Source organism: Dermacentor silvarum, chromosome 3, assembly GCF_013339745.2.
Source record: "Dermacentor silvarum isolate Dsil-2018 chromosome 3, BIME_Dsil_1.4, whole genome shotgun sequence".
NCBI lineage: Eukaryota > Metazoa > Arthropoda > Arachnida > Ixodida > Ixodidae > Dermacentor > Dermacentor silvarum.
The window spans coordinates 195,653,790-195,671,543 of NC_051156.1; the positions used below are offsets into that span (position 1 = coordinate 195,653,790).

General features: G+C 48.0%; 1 protein-coding gene across 1 annotated transcript in view; it reads right to left on the bottom strand.

Annotated features, from left to right (window-relative positions):
* Nucleotides 1–1,346: 1,346 nt before the first annotated feature.
* The window catches only part of LOC119445119 (period circadian protein-like), a 34,809-nt gene continuing 18,401 nt past the window's right edge, over nucleotides 1,347–17,754 (bottom strand). Inside the window, 14 exon segments of the mRNA XM_049664130.1 lie at nucleotides 1,347–1,715; nucleotides 2,123–2,536; nucleotides 4,679–5,005; nucleotides 7,050–7,279; nucleotides 8,020–8,202; nucleotides 9,799–9,942; nucleotides 9,945–10,173; nucleotides 11,182–11,453; nucleotides 12,350–12,462; nucleotides 12,748–12,866; nucleotides 14,647–14,690; nucleotides 14,832–14,949; nucleotides 16,004–16,133; nucleotides 16,962–17,115. Coding sequence (XP_049520087.1) covers nucleotides 1,635–1,715; nucleotides 2,123–2,536; nucleotides 4,679–5,005; nucleotides 7,050–7,279; nucleotides 8,020–8,202; nucleotides 9,799–9,942; nucleotides 9,945–10,173; nucleotides 11,182–11,453; nucleotides 12,350–12,462; nucleotides 12,748–12,866; nucleotides 14,647–14,690; nucleotides 14,832–14,949; nucleotides 16,004–16,133; nucleotides 16,962–17,115 — 2,558 coding nt within the window. The 3' untranslated portion in view covers nucleotides 1,347–1,634.

Genomic DNA, 17,754 nt, shown 5'->3' on the forward strand with positions numbered 1-17,754 from the left:
CCACTTAGTAATATATTGAAAAATAGGGGAGACAAAACGGCCCCTTGAGGTACACCCCTGGTCTGTGTAAACCTTCTAGAGGCGATGCCATTCCTAACACAGAAAAATTCTCTCCCCCTCAAAAACTCGGCTGTCCATCTTATAAAGTAATGTGGGAGATCTAGTGCATTCATTCTATCCAATAATATTGCATGCTCGACACTATCATAAGCTTTGGCGATATCTAGCGTGACCAGTGCAGCACATCTCCCGTGGCGCCGTGCAATATGAATTCGACTTTCTATGTCTGCGTGCGCACAGCAGATGGACATGCCTGGTCTAAAACCAATTTGGAAAGGGCTGAGCAGTGCTCTGGTGTTCACGAACTTCATGATTCGGACATTTAGTATTCTTTCGATTAGCTTAACAAGGTTTGACGTTAATGAAATAGGCCGAATGTTCTCCAGTATATATCCACTACCTTGATTTTTGAGTAATAATATTACTTTAGCGAGTTTCCATTGCAATGGGATCCAAGCCTTCTCAATAGAATGATTAACCAGAGCCAATAAGACATCAGGATACTCCTTATACAAAATTTTTATCATTGCGGTGGTAACCCCATCCGGACCTGGGGCAGCAGCGGGCAAACTTACAATCACTGAGGCCAATTCCGGTAATGACACCTCTTCGAAATATGTAGTTCCCCCAATACATCGTTTTTCTCGACCCACTTCGACAGTTCTAATTTTATGGCTCGCATTGCTATTCCATATATCACCGACGTTACTGTAACTGGCCTGTACGAGCTCGTCTTATCCTTATCTCCTTTGCCTTTGTAGACGAGATTCATCTTGCTTTCACGCGATCCAACGGGAATTTTCTTTGTTCTAATCACTTGCTCTATGGCATTAGTCAGCAGTGCCTTGCTTTTTGGACCGAGGTTTTTGATTAGCTGTATTGGAATTTCATCGGGTCCTGCTGCCGTGTTGTTAGGGACATTTTCTGCTGCCTTTTTCCAATAAAAGCTTTCTATGCTAAATGTTGATCTCTACGCTTGCGGTTTAGAAGCGCCATCAAGCGTACCGTGTAGAAGATTAAGAGCCAATTCTATGGCCTCCGAGATTAGCAACGGTTTTACGAGCGCCGTCAAGAGGACGATCATTTCTCTGCGCAGTCTCGAGATTCTTTATTTTTCATGGCGATAGCAATTATAAGGACGCTCCAGGCGCATTTTTGCCGTCGCCGTCGCCGTGATGATCCTTGTAAAATTCAAGGGCGCTAACATGCCGACCCGCATGCTGTAGGTGCAAGTGTTTTAATATCCCCGTCGATTGCTCAGGGGGAAGTCAAGCCCCAGGTTATGGTAAGTGGTCTTTATTGATCAGAAGAGTTACGGACAGACGTACACAGGTGATGAACAGGTGCGACCACACTTGGAGAGCGCAGCGCGGCTCGCGGACGGGAATCTTGAACGTTCACCGTCCGAGAAGCCGTTATGTTCGCTGCGCGATGCTTGAACAAGGAGGAGAAGGAGGCGGGAGGAGATGCCAGCGATGTCACTTGTCTTCTTTCTTTTCTTTTCTTTTTTCTTTATCCCTAGAAAGTCTGGCACGATGAGCGGGATCCAATCAGAGAGCCGCGATGATTGCCAATCAAAATTCAGCGTCGGAGTCGGCGAGAGCAAAGTCAGGGTCAAATGAGGACAGAATGCGTTCTTCTTTCACTGCCATCTCCTGCGAAAGAGAAAAAAAGTCATCATCACCACCGTGATAACAGAAAACGGGGACGCGTGATTAGCTTTCACACCAAGCATACTTAGTCACTAACTTTCTTTTTTCGTTAAATTAATACCCAATACCTGGGCACATTGGTCATTAGTAACGTAGAAACGGCTAGCGCGATGACAGGGCTACAGTGGGAAACAGGTTTATTTTCATAACGCACTTCTTCGGACTGATTAATGAGACACAGACTAGGCATGCAGCGCGAGCAGACGAAAACGACAGCGAGGGATATAACACTGTCTGATTGCATCATATTCTCTCTAGTATTCGTCTTAGTCTGATGGCATCATCTCCGTCATATTCGTCAGCTCGTGCTGTAGTGCTATACATGCGCGACGGGGGCATTGCCCACCCACCTGCGTGAGGTCGTCCTCCTCCATGGCGTACATGGCGTAGCTCTGCGCCGCGGTTTCCGCTGTGGCGTCCGGAAGCGCCGCCGCGGTCTGCGACGACCCAAGCCCCACGGAAGGCGAGGAGGCCACCTTCGCGCCTCCCATGGGTTCGTCCCCTGCGCAGCCGGGTTCGTCGTCGAGCGCGTCCTCCAACTCGAGCTGCAGCACGGATAGCTGCTCGTTGACGAGCCTCGGTTGCTGCATCCGCTGCAGCTTGTCCCTGTCGCCGCGCAGCACGTCGGCCGCGTCCGGCGCGCGCATCTGGTACCGGTAGACCAGGTCCGACGTCAGCGAGACGCCCTCGGTCCAGTGCGGCTCGCGCAGCACAGCCCGTGCGGGCTGCTTGCGTCGGCGGTCCTTCATCTCGGAGTCCGTGTCCTGCACGCGAAAGTAGGGTTAGCAACGACAATATATTTTCTATGCGTGCATTGCTGAGGATGTTCCCAGGCCCTGACCTCACCCCACGTTACCACGAGCGCCAACAACCGCCCGCCAACGCCTTGCAACTGAGCGAGATGCACTGCACAACCCGAAGAACTGCCGTCACACTCTGTTAAAATTAAATTATGGGGTTGTACGAGTCAGAACCACGATCTGATTAGGAGGCACGCCGTAGTGGGGGGACTTCGGATTAATTTTGACCGCCTTGAGAGCTTCAACGTGCACCCGATGCACGGCACACGGGCGTTTTTTTGCATTTCGTCCGCATCGAAATGCGGCTGCCGCCACCGGGATTTGATCCCGCTACCTCGTGCTTAGCAGCGAAGCGCCGTATCCGCTAAGCCACCATGGTGGGTGCCATACTCTGTGGCTGATCCTAGTTCAATAGGACCGCCACATCCAGAGAACGATGACACCGGTCGTCAACAGGGAGCGTTACCTCTATCAAGCGAAGACGATTCGGACTACCAGTCGCCATTTAATAAAAAAAATTCTCCACTTGCTAGTAAGATGTTGGTTGTTTGTTTAATAAGTGCCAGACGCGAGGGGAAAAAAGGAAACTACAGCCCGCTATGCCAATACACATGCAAGGCAACGCTAACCCTTACCCCTTACCCCAAGGTAGAGTGTGAAGAAAAAAAAAGGAACGGTCAACCAAATGTCGACGCTACAGAAGACAAAGTCAACGTACATGGGGGTTCAAATGATTCGATGACTAAATGTTCATTATATCTCATTACTCTGCTCATCTTTCATGTTCAATGTACACTGATTTCGTATCTTATTCGTACAGTATTTCACGCGAAATCACACCGGCCTTGTCTTCTTTAGCGTACGCCGACACTTTGGTTGATCATTTTATTTTTTAACCAATATACAAGGTGGGCGGTCCCGAAGAAGTTCAGTCTTTGGTGCACTGGGGTTCATTTTCGATTATATTGGCGCGAATTATACTCGAACCGCTAACTTTACGTACTCTGCGACTAATTACCGCTTCTTGTGGGCGCCGCCGAAACCGCACTGCAGACACCATTGCATCGCGCGAGCCCTGATAAGTCCAAGCGAACCCGCTCCATTTCCCAATAATGTGCTGAAGGGTGGCTTTGCATCTACAGCGGTGCACCCTTTACGAGGGTATAGGGCAACGTGGTTAATGTTCGGCTATATTGACACTGAATACATTCGCACCGTTAACTTTACCCACTCTGCGACTAATTTTCCTTTCTTGCATCATTGAGACCTACATTTTCCTACTTCTTCGCGACTCGCTACGACGCTCTGGAGGCGCGAAAGGGACGTTTTCTTTTTTCTGGAAGTGGTTAGAAGATACCCAGATCCCAGATACGCCAAATCCGGATGAAGTCAGCTAAGAAGACCTTGTCTTCAAAATAGAAGGCAGGTAGGTAAAATTAGAAACTCCAGTTGGCTACCAAGCGCATAGTGGAGCGGGGAAATTAATTGTTGCTCCAGTTATCATCGATATGCTCTGCAATTTTGTGTAGTGTGGAAAAACGCTCTCTCTCTCTTTCGAGCACAGAAAGAAAGTGCTCCAAGCTAATCACTGCGGCTTCTTTTCGAGTTTCTGTGGCTGCACCGTCTTTCGCGGAGCACGCATAACGACCCCGGGTGCTCCGCGTTCCCGGGATGCTCTTGCCATCGAGCGCAAACCATACCGGAGGCATTTTACTCCTTCGGTTATTGCGTATCTTTTCGCTCTGCTCTACTTTCCTATCACGTTACTTCCCCTCTCCCTCTCTCCCCAGCGTAGGGTAGCAGACCGATCTTCACCTCTGGTTACCATCCCTGCATTTGCCCTTCCTTCTCTCTCTCTTTTTTGTGCACCCTTCCAGGAATCGCCCAATGTCCGAGTCGGCGCGCCTCTGACATCGCGGTCCGCTGCGCGGCAGCACGGACGTTATACTCTTACGAACGGACGTCAACCGTCCATGCTCAAGGAGGATTTCCTTCCTCCATGGTCACGTTCCACCCGCACTTCCTGTCGCAGTAAAATAATCAGTCATGGCGGCCGTTGCTATACCGGGACGCCATCTACGACAGCGGGCCGGGTATAGTACGTACCTCAGAGGACTTCTCGGAGGAGAACTGGCTTTCCGAGTTCTCGGACTTCTCGAAGAAGGATGACTCGAAGGAGAGCGACACGGAGTCGTCCTGGTGCATGTCTTTCTCGGTGCTCTGGCTGTGGCGCCGGTCGTCCGCCTTGGCACCACCCGATGTCGAAGTGGAGCCGAACCCCGTCGAGTACGGTTTGAAGGGCCGCATCGAGCAACCCTCCATCTCGGTGCCGCCGCTGGCACCGCCGCCACCCCTGCCGCCGTTGGCGGAGTTGTCGCCGAGACCCGTGATGGTCGCCGGACCGCTCGTCTTGTCTGCCTGCTCTTGCAGAGGCTGTAAGAAACGGTTCCTTTATTGGCGAGAGCCATAATAGGGGTGCTGCAATCGGCGTCATGTCCCAATTTCTGGCGGCGAAGAAATGGGAATCGGAACAATGGCATTGGTAAAAATTCTAGGGTTCTCCGTGCAGAAACCATGATCTGGTTATGAGGCACGCCGTAGTGGGGGATTCCGGGTTAACTTTGTCTCTGGAGTTCTTTAACGTGCACCCAATGCAAGATGCACGGGCGTTTTTGCATTTTGCCCCCATAGAAATGCGGTCGCCGTGGCCGGGATTCATTCCCGCGACCTCGCGCGCTTAGCAGCACAACACCATAGCCGCTAAGCCACCACGGCGGGTGGCAATGCGGAAACACGAGGCCAAACGAGGCCAAAGCATAGCGAGAAAGCCGACAAGACCCTGCTGTTGGTAAGCAGGATGGGGACGCATATTCATCGTTCTCAGCATGAGAACGTGGCACTCTCCTTAAAAAAAAAATTTCAAATGCGAGGCTTCCTTTGTGCAATATTGGAATATCTCGCTATCGCTGTCAATGCTTCGGGAGAAACTGGGATTTTTTTCTTTCTTTCTTATTTTCGTGATATGACTTTTAGACTAAACAATGGAAGCAGCTCTGTTCGACACATCGCGACAAGTTGATTATCGAGAGCACACTTTGCGATGTCGCTTTCACGCAGAAGAAACAGCGATAGTGCAAGTGTCTGGCCGTACACATTATCATGGTAAACTCTAAAGTGGCGTATTCACAAAGTTTTGTCATGGCTGGAGGTAACATCGAACAAAGTAAGTTTCCCAGGAACAATATGTAGGAAGCTGCAGTCCTGGGTGTCCCGTATTACCTATTGCCCTGACATGAAGCCTATCGCCCCAGTTACCTATGCATTGCTCAAATAACCGTGCGGCAGCTATAGGTTTAATTCACAAAGATTAAGGTTACCTGGGATAGGAGCGTAACAGGCTCGATGTTGGGAATAAAAGCTAGGAAATAGAAAACATAACACTGAGTTCTGACTATAATTGTGCCGGCGATGCTTCGTAAGAATTTTAATTCTTCTGGCTGTCGTTGTGATGTCACGTAAAGTTCAAGCTGTTATATAGCAGGCCAGGAGCCAACTATGGATCAACTTAACCTCATTTAACGACTCTGGGCTCATGACTGCACCTAGCAGTACAATGCATTCATGTCGTAATCTACGTCCGTTGAGTAAAGGACACGTGTAGCACAGAATCCTTAGGCGTACGCCCTCACGAGCCCGAGGTGATTAAATGTTAGTAACGCGTAGGGCATACACAAAGATACGTTGCTTAGCAACAGCAGTGGCTGACTGGTGCAGGCGCTACACATACTGGTACCACTGACGCAAGACAGGGCTATTGGGAGATAGCTGGAAGGGAGATGCCTTCGTATTGAGCTTCTAGTACAGTCTCACTGCGTTGCTGTTCCGGACACTCAAATTCTACCATTGTGGCATATTCGTCATATTGTCTGCTCTGATTGCTTCGCAGGTGTAAGGACGACGTGACGGCGGCCGATGTGGCTAAACTAGGGTTGTCGTCCCTAGTTTTTTTTTTTTTTTTTTTTTTTTTTTTCGGGAAGGCGAAGGCGAAGAGAGGCAAAGCGGCTGTGTCATCCGGCTCGACCAACAGCGAAAGCGCGTTCTTGTTCCTGACTCGAGAGCTAAGCGACCGAGACCCTCGGCAATGATTATGACGCATGATGATGGTGAATGGCGGTGATGGTGGCGCCTCAACAAGGTAGCTAGTCTACAACCTCTCTAATTCGCTCAAAACGCCAACATGAATGAATTTGAGTGTCCAGATTAGTCCCCTGATTGATCATGATGATGCTTATAATAATACATGTGTTGCGAGGCCACTTCCTTGCAGAACTGCTGCAGTTCTACCTTTAAAAAAATAAACTGTTGAACCTGCCACAGTAGAGAATGATTACGGACCCTATCTACATAAGTCAGGAGCCCAAGGCAGGAATGGCTGCAAAACAGCGAGAAAAACGATTATCGGCGTTTGTCTGCTCACCTTCCTCAGCGCATCGTCGGAGATCTTTTCGGTGGCCGCCCCGGTTGGTGCTCCCGGTGTCTTGGCGTCCGCCTTGGCCGCCTCCTGTCCGCTGGCCGTGCCTCCATTAACGTGTGGCTGCTGCCACAGCGGCATGAGCGGCAGGGCGCCGCACTGCCACATGCCCTTGGACTGCGGCCCATCGCCCGTCGGCAGCGAAGGATACAACGGCACGCCACCCACGTACATCACTGCGGAACGGCAGCAGCAGGGACGATTACATATAAAGTACTCTTTTAGCATTATTAAAATAGAAATGAATATGGGATATTTGTCGCTGCCTATCGTCTTAAATGCAACTCCGTTTTACTTATCAGTAACAAAATCACAGCAAACGTATAAAGGCAACAAAACTCAATACACTGCGTGAAAATATCGTGGTGGATACCATTTCTTTCCCAACGCTATAAGAAAAAAAAAAAGAGTGTGCTGAGGGGAAAAAACCATAGCATTGCGCCCCACAATGTACAAATTCATCGTGGAAGACCCGTTTCCTAGACGTTAAAATTAGCGCGGTCGTTTCGTCAATCTAGAAGTTTGTGCGAACCCCTCGACGATAACGCAGAGGCGGGTAAAGATTACGAAAGTATCAAGCACAGTTTGTGAAAAAAAAAAAAGGAGCGCCTTTGCTGGGCTCCTGCATAACAATTTCAGGCGCGAGATGTTCTTCATGACAATTTCATTCCATTTCGGGAATAAAGCGCGAAAAATGAAGCCCAACGAAGATTCTACGCAAGGAAACACAAGGACAACGAAAAGGCTTCGAAACTTTTTTTCTTTCTTTTTTTCGAAATGAATTCGTTACGACTTGCCCAGCTTGCAGTCGTTCTACAATTACATTTCCAGATAGGCCTAAATTTTCTTCCAAGTAATTCAAGAGTAAGACCAAAGAGCATTTTTTGGTGGCAGGTCAGATTTTCCGTATACGTACCCGGTATGAGAAATGGCGTCGTGCCGGCGGGGGACTGCGCGCTCCCTAGCGGCACGTAGGTGTAAGTGGGGATGGCCAGGTTGGGGACGAACGCAGCCACGTTGTCCGGCTGCGAGCTGACCAGCGATGCGTGCAGCAGTGGAGGAAACGGCGACGCTGATGCAGCGGCTACAGATGCCGAGCCTGTGAGCGCGAAATATGGGTGGTCACTCACTTGGGGTAAAGGTATACCACGTATCAAAGCATGGATTCACGAATCTTGTCCGTGTCGGCTCTTCGATTTACGTCCTCGACGCAAGCCCCGATGGCTATAGTTTGAATCGTGCACAACCGACTGGTCTAGCCCAATTTTTGACGTTACTGTCCCGCTACTCTGGCAAACATCCTTGTCTGCTATTTAAGCATATGTATGCATGCATGCATGCATGCATGTATGTATGTATGTATGTATGTATGTATGTATGTATGTATGTATGTATGTATGTATGTATGTATGTATGTATGTATGTATGTATGTATGTATGTATGTATGCATGCATGCATGCATGTATGTATGTATGTACGTATGTATGTATGTATGTATGTATGTGTGTATGTATGTATGTTTGTATGTATGTTTGTATGTATGTATGCATGCATGTATGTATGTATGTATGTATGTATGTATGTATGTATGTATGTATTCATGTAGTATGTATGTATGTCGCTGTCTTCTTCCCTCCTCACTGATACTGTCAGCAAAGGCGAGCCTTTGCTATCCTTTCGTTAGTGAACGAAAATACTTGTCTTAAATTTCGCACGGCCGCCTCACGAACATACGAAGGCTATAGGACGAGAGAGAACCCGGCACTATAGGTATACCGTCTCACTGTATCACCTCTGGTCTTTGCCTTCGACGACATATGCTAACGTTGTATGGACTGAAATTTGCGTAAACGGGAGCACCAGGTATGCATGACATTTAGTACAATCTGTCAGTGTTAGGACGAAGCACGTCGTTAAAGTGACAGATGGCGCGATCGTTCCGTTCCTACATCATCTGCGTTTTACAGCGAATGCAATCATACGAACCCTCGAGGCGGCGTTCGCGCCGTCGTGGTCGCTGTCGCGCTGTCGCAGTGTCAACCTGCATGCGCGGCCTGCGCGTATAGAGGGGGTCTGATGTGTTGCGCGTTTAGCTGCAAAAGCGACGAAGTCAAGCTAACGCACGATCACGCTGCGCTCACTCGCCTCTGCCGGAGCCGATGCAGCATTCTGGCTTCCATTTCTGGCATGAGCGTTGTGTGTACACGTTGCTTGTAAGCGGAAAGGAGATGTAAATGTCAAGTTAAATCTAATTCAACTTTCTTTTGGGTGCTGACAAATCCTGAAAGTTTCGCTGCAGTCTTTTCGCGCACTATTGAACCTCGACGCCTGCAACATCCCTGGAGGCGCTCCACATCACGCCACCGTACGGAGCATGTATAAGCCAGCGTTCTGAAGGGCAAAGCTACACTTCGCTGTTGCTTTCGATGTTTCGCCTTCGCTTTTATGTGGCACCGCTACGTGCGACTCATAATTATGGTTTGAACAGGCAAGTAGTGCACCAACACCTGGCAATAAGCTGCATGCACCGCGATATGCCTTATGCAGCACGAAACTTAAGAGTGAACGGGCCAATGGTTCAGCCAGAAGAGTCGTATATACCCGACGTTCCCATTTAGGCAATATTCAGTAAGTCCATCCGTACCGCTAACTAGCACGAAAGAGGCGTGCTTAGAGTGCCGGACATTCGCTTACCGTCGGCCGCCATGCTATCCCTGCTGGGCTTGTTGTGTTTGTGCAGGTTCGAGTTGACGAGCGGCGAGCCGCTGCGCTTGAGCCGGTGGCTGTCCTTGTCCGCGGCCGCACCGCCTCCGCCACCCACCACTGGTTGCTGATGCTGCTGCTGATGCTGTTGCTGATGCTGTGATGCTGTTGCTGATGCTGCTGCTGGTGCTGCTGCTGGTGCTGCTGCAGTTGATGCTGTTTCATGTGCTTGTAGGCGAGCCTGTTGTACTGCAGGAGTACCTCCTCGGTGAGCGGCGGGCAGGGCGGGTATTTGTCGTCCGCGCTCGCAGCTCCAGCGCTGCCGTTGCGGCTACTGCTGCTGCTGCTGGCGCGCATCTGCTGTTCCTGCACACGTGGACCGATACGCAACGTCACGTACTGAAAGGCCCCGCCCGAATACAACTGCACACTTTTGTAGGAACCCTTTTTGTTTAGTGCCTTCGCTTTACCTCTCCTCTATTCTTCCCGTCTTTAATTTCCCCTTACCCTCCGCCCAGTGCAGGGTAGAAAACCCGAATCTCTTCCGGCTAACCTCCTTTCCTTTCCCACCCCGTTTATATCTCTCCCGAATGTTCTCACAAAAGTGACGGGGAATTGACGTGGAATCCACCATGATTGTGTTTGTATTCGGTAAAATCATCATCAGCAGCAGCAGACTATATTTATGTCCACTGCAGGAAGAAGGCCTCTCCCTGCGATCTGTTATCGAACTTCTTGTTAACTTTTAAGTTTCTGCCTCATATATTAGCACCGGTAGAATGCAATGATTGTACACTTTTCAACGACAGTGGTAAGCTCCCAGTCAGGATTTGGCAATGTCTGCCGTATGCACTCCAACCCAATTTTATTCTTCTGTAAATTTCCTTCTCATGATCAGGGTCACCTGTGAGTAATTGACCTAGATAAACGTACTCCTTTGCAGACTGTAGAGGCTGACTGGCGATTCTGAATTCTTGTTCCCTTGCCAGACTATTGCACATTATCTTTGTCTTTTGCATATTAATCTTCAACACCACTTTTACACTTTCACGGTGAAGGTCCTCAATCATTTGTTGTAATTCGTACCCATGCACTGTTGCTGAATAGGTCAATGTCATCTGCAAACCGATGCTTTCTGAAATATTCGCCATTGATCCTCGCTCCGAAGCCTTCCCCGTCTAAGTGCTTGAATACTTCTTCTAAGAATGCAGTGAATAGTATTGGAGAGATTGTGTATCCTTGCCTGACCCCATTCATTAAAATGAAGCATGCCAACTGTGACCACGGACACAATAGGAGCAACAAGTTTCGTGTTAAAATCTGTCATTTCGGGCATGGCGACGAAGCAGTAAAGATAAAAAAAGCGAAGCTCACCTTGACCGTTAGGGACTCATTTCCGGAGTCGCCCGTGGTGACCGAAGAGTGCTTGCGTTTGGAGTCTGAGCTACGGCCGCCGCCGGCACTGCCTCCGCCACCACTACCGGAGCCACTTCCGCCGCTGCCTCCTCCACTTCCGCTTCCGCTTCCACTTCCGCTGCCGCTCCCACTTCTGATGCCGCTCATTCCGCTCCCTTCAGCGCTGGCGTAGTTGCTGTCGACCACCGCAAAGTCGGAGGCGGACTTGTCCTCGGAGGATTGCGGCGAAGCTGCATTTGGGGCATTGTCATGGTGTCGGTATCATCGATGGATGTTCAAAGGAACAGCAAGTGTCCGACGTGTCAGCCGGCACAGCACTCGTGCACGAGTGCCGTTGAAAGTATGTTCAATGAGGATCCCTGTTTGGGATAGTTCACTCTCGACTATTAACGATTTTTTCTAAACGGCGCAAACTATACGGGGACGAAGTGTAGGCCGTTATTTATCATGGCCCGCCTATAGGAACACCTAACAGTAGTATAAATCTCAAAGCCTGAGCGAAGGAACGTGTATAAGGTGTAAGAAGGTAGCACCAACACTCGCTGCTTCCAGATAAAGATGGGAAAATTATATCGGTTGTTAAAGTATTCGTCATTTTGTATCTCACGTGAATAACGTTGAAATACATCAAGTTCAATGCTTCTGGGTATCAAGATCGGTTTATTAAGAAGAAATTGAAGAAGACTTCAATGCGCAAATATTTGGAATTATTAGGGGGGGGGGGAATATAAAATATGAAGGATGTGCTAAGATTCGAAAAAAATATATAGCAAGAAACCGAACTGGCTTTGGTTTATATTGTTTAGGTCAGAAAGTATCATGGGTCGCGGGAATTTACAGCCCTCGCAGTAATCTACAACATGACTCTTGGAGCCACATTCGCTCGTAAATTACGGCTGTACCGTTTGCTTCGATAGAGGTTATCTGTAAATTTTACACACAAAATAAAATTAAATATGCGAAACGTCAAGAGGCGTTCGGTTATTAAATTTTACAAAAAAAATGAAATACATGACACGTCAAGAAGATTTCGGTTAATTCTTAGCGTAACTTAGCCTTCGAATGTGAGGACATGACCTTACTTGCGATTACAGGGATAAATAGTATGTAGTGGCACATCACTCACCTGTGGCCTTGATGGCCTCTTCTTCTCGGTTCTCTGGCGAAGTCCGGTCGTTATCAATCTTCATCTCTGCCGGTTCGTCAGCCGAATTTGTCTTCGGGTTGCTTGCGAAGAACCTGCGTTTGCAAATAGAAAGAAGAATTGTCATTCCCGCTACTCTTACGTATAAGAACTCCTTCGATAATGGTAATCAGCGTATGGCGTCGGTGACTGGTTCACGCTGGCTGCTGTGTAAAATTAGAACACCGTTGGCTATTAATGATCAACCGACCGACGACTTCCACAACGAGCATATTTCCTTAGACTGAAAGAAACTATATCTAGGTTTTTACAAGATTGCTTGCTCCCACATAAGATGAGTGCTTCTATCGTAGAGAGTCCCATTTTTTATAGCTACTCACCTCTCAATATTTTCTTGGTATCTTATCTCCTGGATGTTTGGTGGGGATTCGCTAGATGGATCCGAGTCATGGAGTTCCTGGTGCGGTGAGATCTCTCCCATCACAACCGATCCTAGGTCCTGAGATGAGGAAGAAACAAAACGTGAAATTCTTTACCTATTCCTCAAAGTTACCAACCAAAAAAAGTTTAATCTCAAATACGCTCGTTGGGATGCACAGTGCTGTCTCCGGCCTCCCTTTTCCTACAGAGTCGCAAATTAGTCGAGCAATAGTTATGCTGCCTCAAAGTAAGGGAATATTATAGGCCATCTCGTAGGCTGCCGGTAGATCGCATGCGTGCCATTTGTTTCTTTGTTTATGTTTTTTTTTTTTCAATTTTCCTTTATAGCCTGGACAATACTGATTAGGCAGCATTGTTCAGAGGGAGGGCTTATTTTCATGGATGCTACATGCTTTGCAATACATGCTATATTCAGGATACATGAACTCGTAACTTTGAAATGTTGGTTAACACGTTGCAGTTTACACGAGTCCCATCTGTTTGTCGGCAACACCGTCATATAAAAGTTGGTTTAACACATTAAATTAAATTATGGGATTTTACGTGTGCATTTCAAAACCACGATATGAGTATGAGGCACGCCATAGTGGGGGACTCCGGAAAACTTGGAGCACCTGGGGTTCTTTAATGTGCACCTAAATCTAAGTACACGGGTGTTTTCGCATTTCGCCCCCATCGAAATGCAGGCCGCCGTGTGCCTTAACACATCATTTCAGGAGGTGGGCGGTGTCTTTGTGTGAGTGTGGGGTAGCCCACTCGTAAAAAATGAGCGGGATCACGTGACGTTATGTTGGCACCGGCAGCGGTCGCTCTGTCACCGAATGTTTCGGGCGCCTGCTGCTGCCTCATATTCTTGCTTTAGTAAGCTTCCATGCACCATTTGCTGTGTTGTCGTTAGTTCTTGGTCCTGTCTCCATTTGGAGTTTTATATATTCAGGCTATAGCAGAACCATCTCGGCGTTTGCGCTGCATATCAGCTCTTGCGCAGCGCGTTCCAATTGGCTGAGGACAAATTAATGCATCGCACAGCACCAAAGGAATGGCCTCTGAGCTTATGGCTTGTCGTGACGTAGTAAGTCGTTTCAAAATGTTGCGTACAAATCAAACCTATGGCGCCAGCTCTCTCCGAGTAGCAAAAGCCAATCTCACAGACCATGCTTTTTCGTACTGCGAGCGCCGGGAGCTACTGCAAGAACCGGGAATACGTCATGGCGGCCATGTTTTGGACACTACCCATTTTTCGTCTCAGACGTGCCTAGTACTGTCTGGCACACTGCTTTGATCCACTGAGCGTTGGGTGGCGAACGACATTTAGACCAATCTCCATGACAATCCATGTTGCACATACGCGGCTTCTTCATGGTGTTAAGAAAACTTCTTGCTTATCGCTTCCTAACCTGTGCTGCTAACATAAACGGCGACGCGAGAAAGTCGTTCTTGCATTTATCTATCGCTCCTTGTGATATTCCTTCTCATTGTCTCCCATTAAGTACTCTGAAGGATGAGGTTTCTATTTTTTTTCCTTTTTTTTTGCGGTGTTCTGTATAGGTGCTAATCATATGGCGTTTCATTTGCAAAGCATTTAGTTTAGGTTCGTAACATAACATGTAACAATATATAAGGATAGGTTGGGTTAGAGTCGTGCATCTGAAAGGGTCCACGATTACGTCGCCTTAAGTGATTTTCAGGCTATCTCAAATTGCTTGTTAATAAATCAGCACTGCACAGCATCACACATAAAATGAACAAAAGGAATGAGGATATGAACGATAAAGGTACAAAAATACAGCACACATCGACACACACACACCAAAAACGCACAAGCCTACGCTACTCACGGAACATGTGCAGCCTTCAGCGGTGACGGTTACTTGTTCCTCTCCTGGGTGCATGCAGCAACGTGAAAAAAAAGAAAGCAAACAAGCGAATTTATGTAATTTGGGTGAATGTAAATCTTCTGTAACGAGTTTCTACGGCACAAGGCGCAGTGGAAAGGATATAGGAGGCGGCTAAGAGTATTTACCTTTGTCGACGCGTTTGTGCGTCATCTCGCCGACGAGAGTGCTGACGAAAGATGCGAGCTCTTTTCGCCTCTTGTTGGATCGCTGCCGCAGGTTGTTGTTTTCTCGAGGTTTCACGGGCTGCGAGGCAATGGCGACATTTTGTGAGCCCCCACGCTTGCATCACGTGACATTAAAGGAAACGCGTCGCCTATGTCCTGCATCTGGTTCTCGTTCCATAATTTGCTGCCTCATCTAACACGTATGTCTATATATTGTCGTTAAAATAAAAAACTGCCTTCAATTACAGCCTCCCCAATCTCTTCCTCGTGTACGTCGACATTTTCATTTTCAGTATTAAACCAGAAGTGAGAGTATCAGGGAATATAGGTAAGGCTTCAGAAAAAAAAAAAAAAAAGAGCAGACGGCTACCATGACATTTCTTAAGTATTCGCCGCTTTTAACAACAATCTTTGCAACGTAACTTTTGAAAACTAGGCCCCGTCTTCTTATTAATCTTGTCCGCAGGAAGAAATCTCGCTAGTAGAGCTTGCCACTATTTTTCTGTCCACACGTAATGTGCCGGCAGCGCCACCGCATCTTCGTGACGTCACGCAACGTGTCAATAACGACTTCCGTAAGCAAATTCTTCCGCACTCATTGCCCTAACCAACAATGCCCGACTTCTCGCTAGCCGCACTTCTAAAACTGACGGTGTGCTCCAATTCTGGCGAGAATCCTAGACAGTCTGCGTTGGCAGCTAAGACAGCTTCGAGCGCAAGCAATAGAATGAGTCTGGAACCGTCCACATGCCGCCTGGAAAGACACCTTCTGCGACTAGACGCCACCTCGTGCCGACGAGAACAAGCTAAGAAAAGCACATATTATCGCTGTGCTTTAACACTGTGCGTGTGAAAACCTGTGAAAAACTCAATGCAGCTACCAAATGAGCTTCTTTACCACGCGCGTCTAAATCTCAGTACACGAGCCGTCTTAATTTGGCACTCCCCTGGACATCGGCATGCAGCAACAACGGCCGGGATTCGAAGACTACAATTATGTGCTTAGGCAGCAGGATGTCGTAGCCAATGTGTGACTTCGGGCGGTTATTCTTTGGAAGGGCTATGACATTTCGGAACACCTACGCCTAAGCGTACGCGCAGCTTGCAGTCAACGTAGGGTTGTCTGGGCGTACCTGGGAGAGGATGTCCTTGATCTGTTCCTGTATGAGCCTGTTGTTGTTGAGGGCTTCCCCGGTCAGAGGCTGGGCCCCCGTGATGTCACCGGGTGATGGCTCTGTGAACACGTCCGGGTTCCTCGGACCCCTGTTACCATGATGATGATTATTATTATTCGGTTTGGAAACATATATACAAATGAAAGAGAGAAAAAGAAAGCACGGAGCAGGCTGGTAACTGCCACTGGAAGGGGCACTACACCTGCCTGCTTTTCAGGAAAGTACATACAGAAACATAGAAATGAAAGATACGAATAAGGGAAGGGGAACAATGACAGAAATGACAAGATGACGCATCAACAAAGGATAAGCTAAAACAATGACGGTGGTTTTAACAATCAGCAATCACTCAGTAGATAGAAACAACTTTGGGGCCATTATTCACAGAACACGATGAGTGCGTTTTACTGAGTACCAACTCATGTGGTCGTGAATTGGAGGCTATAACACGGAAACTTCAAAGGAAGCTAGTGACCTCAGAACTAGTGACGGAACGAAAAGTGATACATAGAAGACGGTCGTGCGGATTGTCGAACAAACAAGACGGTTGTAAGGATTTGAGCGGAAACGACTGTAGCTGACGTTGCAGTCGAGGCTACGAAAGGCAGATTGCCGAATAAAGTGCGGGCAACTCTCTTTTCGTGATACATGGACCTTTTTCATTAATACGCTGTTATTTAGTTACAGACTGGCAATTGCAGTGGTTTACTGTCTTTCAAAGAGATTAAGATAGTTTGTCCTTCCTGTGGCCAAACATCCTCCATTTCGCAGCCAATACGGAAGCGCCATTGGTGCGGGTTCGCTCGTTAAATGACCAACGAGGTTCAAGCTTCAGAGAATAACATGGTGCTGTTTTTTAGCATTTGTTTGCTTCCGTGCTGCTAAAGACGGAACGTCATCAGACAGCTATACTTACTCGACAACCCGGTGCTGGCCGACCACGAACTCCAGCTTGCGCGTCCAAGGATTAATGAAGCAGGACCAATCTGTCTCGAGTTTAATAAAGCATCCATTGAGTGCCCTGAAACGATACGGCTTGCTTCTGAAAGAGTGGCCTTGCTCCTTCATCACTGCAAGAGACAAAAAATGGAGAAGAAAAAAAAAGTTTCAAAACTACATTCATACCGGTCGGTTGTTGAACATATGAAGATCACAACAGAACCAAGTGAAATCCCGGTGGTTGCGTTATTGAAAAAGTCACGTGTGCATGGCGCTTACGTCTGAACCAATGGCTCGTTCGCGCTCAAGCCTCGCATGGAGGCGGTATATTGTGATGCACTTTAATACCGGTTCTGGTAGCGGTACTTGACTTGGGTCGTGTGTTTGCGTTGTTCAGTCTTTCCCGTATCCTTTTTTTGCACTCTTTTAATTTTATTATCTCTTCTGCACTCACAACTTTGCTCGGCGGCGCCGTACTTACTAAAAAGCTCTGCGCAGCGCAGCCCCCTATACCCTCCATGACGTTTCGCGCCACTGCTTGCCAACATTGCTGGTTCCCCTGTAGTCGCTATACGATAGACTTGTTCAATATATTACACTGTGCTGCGGCTTCTTTGCCGGACTGCTGCGAAATGCGAATGTCCACGCTGGAGCCTTTGCCCTCGCAGTGGTATCGCTACGTTACATAATAACCACAGTGGTCCTCCCGGCTGTCGAGCAAGCGCTTGCCTAATCTAGATATCTTTTTGGCCTTCAGTTAATGACGATGT